Source organism: Cebus imitator, unplaced genomic scaffold (assembly GCF_001604975.1).
Source record: "Cebus imitator isolate Cc_AM_T3 unplaced genomic scaffold, Cebus_imitator-1.0 Scaffold145, whole genome shotgun sequence".
Lineage (NCBI taxonomy): Eukaryota > Metazoa > Chordata > Mammalia > Primates > Cebidae > Cebus > Cebus imitator.
This window is the reverse complement of record NW_016107460.1, coordinates 4078418-4082972: the sequence shown is the minus strand read 5'-3', so window position 1 is coordinate 4082972 and position 4555 is coordinate 4078418. Positions and strand designations below refer to the sequence as shown.

The 4555-nt window shown below is 59.4% G+C and overlaps 1 protein-coding gene across 3 annotated transcripts in view; it reads left to right on the top strand.

Annotated features, from left to right (window-relative positions):
• Nucleotides 1-4555, top strand: part of CFAP74 (cilia and flagella associated protein 74) — a 68743-nt gene that overhangs the window by 24294 nt on the left and 39894 nt on the right. For all 3 annotated transcript variants that reach the window (XM_017542629.2, XM_017542628.2, XM_017542627.2), the window contains exons 11-13: nt 1152-1307; nt 2746-2919; nt 3605-3723. In XM_017542629.2, coding sequence (XP_017398118.1) covers nt 1152-1307; nt 2746-2919; nt 3605-3723 — 449 coding nt within the window. The remainder of the gene's footprint in view (nt 1-1151; nt 1308-2745; nt 2920-3604; nt 3724-4555) is intronic.

Here is a 4555-nt window from a genome sequence, read left to right as displayed (position 1 = left end):
CCCTCCCTCCCTCCCTCCCTCCCTCCCTCCCTCCCTCCCTCCCTCCCTCCCTCCCTCCCTCCCTCCCTCCCTCACTCCCTCCCTCACTCCCTCGCTCACTCCCTCACTCCCTCCCTCACTCCCTCACTCCCTCCCTCACTCCCTCGCTCACTCACTCACTCACTCATTCCTTCACTCACATGCAGGGCCTGCTTCCTGTCCACTGCTGCTGCAGGCAACTGCCTTCAGTTAGCGGAATGTATATTCGTTTACCTTTCCCTCAAGGTGTGGGATGGGGATGGACGATGGCCCTTTCCTGAGCCTGGCCCAGTGCTGCAACTTTGCTCTTTTGTACCCCAAACCCTGAAGGTCAAGGTCACTGCCCTGACAGACGCCCTGCTGCAAAGAGCAGCCTCGGCCTCCCTCAGCTCTCTGCGGTGCCCTCCTGGCACCAGAGACGATCCTGTCCTGCTCCCCAGCTTCCCAGTACCCGGGCTGAGCCTCTGCCCTGTCCACCCCTCACTGCCCGTCTCACACCGTGGCCTTTGCACCTGCCGAGTCCTCTGCCGGGAGCAGAGGCCCCTTCTTGCTCCAGAGGAGGCTCCCCTGCCCCCGCCCCCACCTGTGAGCTGCTCCCAGTGATTCTCTGTGGCACCATAAGTCCCACTGCACAGGCCACGGTCAGCAGACGGCAACACACTGGCCCCGTCCAAACGTCCTGTCTGTGGCTCCATAGGATGGTCCCCCGGCTCAGTGCTCCTTTCTCTGGCAGACAGGCTAGGCCCAGTCCTCAGACTCATTCCCAGGAGACCACCTGAGCCGTGCTCCCGGGGTCAGCTCAGGGGCTTGTCCTGGGCATGGTTTATCTCATCAAAAATGAGAACGGTGGGTGTCTGAGGTCGACACTGGGGATTCCAGGAGTCAGCACGTTTTCCACCAAAGGAAATATTCTGTAGACTCTTCTGAGCATTGCAGAAAAATATTTCATAATGTATTAAAATACTCACATTTCAAGTAGAAAAAGTTACCCAACCACGTGCACCACTGTCTCTGCGCAGAGTACACGACTCGGAAGAGCAGGGCAGGCTGCGGCACCGGCGGGGGCCGCGCGGTTTCTCTTCCCTGTTCTCTGACCTGAGCGCGTCTGCACGGCATTCCCCTCCCGACTGCAGGACTGCGAGGCGGCCGCAGGCCCCAGGGTCTCCCAGTTGGTGGACGTCGTCTCCAGCGAGTTCATGCAGGCGGACCCCACGGCCAACGCCGAGGAGGAAACATTAGCTGAGCCCGAGATCTCTGGGCTTTGGAACGAAGACCACAAGCCATACCAGGTACCACCTCCTGCCCCGTTAGACGCCTGCAGTGGGGGGACCCCCGGACTCTGTTGGCAGCTCCCCACCTCCAAGCCCGACCTTCCCACACCAGCGCTGGAGGCCTCTCCCGGCTGTGCCTGCGTCTCCCACCGCCCCCCCAGCACGTCAACACCCCCACCTTCCTCTCCACACTCAGGCCTCTCCCCCTTCGCGGAGCCTGGAGGGACCCCAAACTCCCAGACAGCAGCAGGGTCACAGCGATGTGAGGGGAGGGATGTGGGGCTCCCAGGCTGAGGGAATCTCTGAGCTACCCTGCGCACTACAGAAGAAGCAGCTTTCTAGAAAAAGTGAGCAAACTGTGACGGCCCGTGTAAGAAACACGCCCCATCCGGCGCCAGGGTCCTGCGGCTTCTGAAAGAGCGAGACTCAGTCCCCGCAGCGTGGCCCGGGCTGTGGCCCTGTCCCATGTGGGGGGGCAATGCCCGCCCCCCAGTTCCTGTAAGCACTGGCCACCTCTGCTGTCCGGGCAAAGCCACCTGGCTCTGCTGGTTCTGGGGATGCCGGGCTGACCAGGGCCGCGAACAACAGGCCAGCCAGAGCCACCACCCACACTCAGGACCCCAAGGGAGAAGGACAAGAGGAGGGTCCCGAGCAGCACCCCCAGGAAGCCAGGGAGGAGGCCGTCCAGTGGCCAGGCACGGGCACCAGCAGGGGCGGCCCAGAGCAGAGCCCACGAGGCTTCCAGCACTGAGCCAGTTCTGCTTCTCCTGGTTGCTGGTGTTGGCCAGGGAAGTGGCTTTTCATCTTGAAAAAGACGTTTGTGCCGATGCCGCCCGCTGTAGAAAACTGCTTCCTTGTCCTGATTTAACAACCTGGCGGCGGCGCACGCCTGTAATCCCAGCACTTTGGGAGGCCAAGGCAGGCGGATCATGAGGTCAAGAGATCGAGACCATCCTGGCCAACATGGTGAAACATCGTCCGTCTCTACTGCAAATACAAAAATTAGCCGGGCGTGGTGGCGTGCGCCTGTAGTCCCAGCTACTCAGGAGGCTGAGGCAGGAGAATCGCTTGAACCTGGGAGGCAGAGGTTGCAGTGAGCCAAGACGGCACCACTGCACTCCAGCCTGGCAGCTGAGCGAGACTCCCTCAAAAAAAAAAAAAAAAAAGCAATCTGGAAAGCTCCCCCTCCACGTCATTTCCCAGATCCGCCCGAACCTGGAGGGGTCTGCTTTGCTTGGTTTCCCTCATCTGGAAGTGAGGGCTCCCTGTCTTGTCAATGGAGCAGAAAGTCAGTTGGTCCCTCGGGGCCTACCTGAGCAACTCCCGGAGCTGGGGGCTGTTCCCAGCTCCCAGCTGGTGGCGGCTGGTGGGGCTGGGCTGTCTGCTCTGCGGACTGCTGCCGGCACTGCCCAGGTGGAGCCGCTGACAGGCCCAGCCTCTGTCTCTGTGACCCCAGGTGCCCAAGGAGGACGTGGACCGAAAGCCTGTGGGGGGGACGAAGATGGACAAGGACATCTTGGCGCGCACAGTGGCTCGGCTGCGGAGCAGGGTGGTCCAGAAGCAGGTGGTGTTGGGGCGTGAGTTCCAAGGACGCCCCTTCAACAGCAAGCCGGACCTCCTCCACTTCAAGGTGAGCCCACGGCAGGGCTAGGCAGCAGCGCGGGTCAGCGAGGGAGCCCCGGCCTCACCCCTGGCATCTTCTGCTTGTTAACCCTGGAAAACCCAGGGGCTTCCTCAGAAGGTGCAGACCAATCTCAGCCCTTCTCTCTGAGGAGGCGGAGGGAGAGGGTCCCGTCTCCATGGGGGGCTGGACGCCAGACCGAGGGGTAAATCCTGGGCAATAGGGGTGCTGTGGCCCCGAAAGACCTGTGCCACTTGGGACAGGATGTAGTGGGGCAGGGTGGGGACACGTGATGCTGAGGTTGGTGCCTCCATGCCTCCGCCAAACTCTGCAAGACAGAGCGGCCCATGAGCTCCTGTGTTTTACCCCAGCTCAGGCCCATCCATGGAGTCAGGGTCCCACCCTGGAGCCGCCATGTTGGAGCCTTGCCTCTCACTGTCACCCACATGGCCGCAGCAAGGCCCGTCCTGCCTCAAGTGGCAGAGGCTCTCCTGAGACAGGTTCCCACACCCTGTTCTTCGTGCACCCCAGGGACCTCCCCGACTCTGGGGAAAACCCTCGGGAACTGTCCCCTGGGAACCTCTTCTGGGCTGGCAAACCCTCACCACTGGTTACCCTGAGGCAAAGCCTCCCGGCGCTCACCGCACGGGCCCCTCTGACCCGCTCTGAAGCTGCCGCCTCGGCCTTTCCCCAGGACTTTGATGTTGGCAAAGTGTACAAGAAAAAGATCACTCTGGTGAACGCCACCTACACAATCAACTACTGCAAGCTGGTGGGCGTGGAGGAGCACCTCCGGGACTTCATCCACGTGGAGTAAGGGGACGGCTCAGACAGGGAGGGCCGAGGGGCAGGGACAGCAGGGGTCCAGAGCTCCCTTTATGCTCAGATGGCCAGAACAGGCTCTGTCTGGGCATAAGCCCTCAGGTCCGACTTTCATGAAGATTTTGTAGAGGGGCTCCTCTGTCTTCTTGTGTCAAAGTCATCTATACCAACCCCATTTCCCTTCACGAATGGCTGAAGTTTTTGCCTGGCTGCCCAAGTTTCCTTTTGTCTTTGTTTGTTTTGTTGTTGTTTGAGACAGAGTCTCACCCTGTCACCAGGCTGGAGTGCAATGGTGTGACCTCAGTTCACTGCAACCTCCACCTTCTGGGTTCAAGAGATCCTCCTGCCTCAGCCTCCCCAGTTGCTGGGGTTATCGGCACACACCACCACTCCCAGCCAATTTTGTATTTTTAGTAGACACAGGGTTTCACCATGTTGCCCAGGCGGGTCTCAAACTCCTAACCTCAGGTGATCCACCTGTCTTGGCCTCCCACAAAGTGCTGGGATTATAGGCATGAGCCACGGCACCCAGCCAGAGTTGCCTTTTGTATTTCTATGTTTTGATGTCGACCATTCTGATAACTTTCCCTGGAAATTAGCTAGTCTGTTCAGCGTCGGGGTTAAAGCTGTCTTCACGTCAGCACTCTTCCTTGAATTATGGGTGTCTGCTTTTACTCTGTAACAACATCTCTGTTTTTCGCTTGCAGACTCCACTTACGTGTATGTTGGATCCTCTTTGCTGGTCTTTCTTGTCTGCTGTTTTCCTTCTGGTTGCCTTTAATGCTTTCTGCCTTCTTTTTCTTTCTTTCCTTTTTTTTTTTTT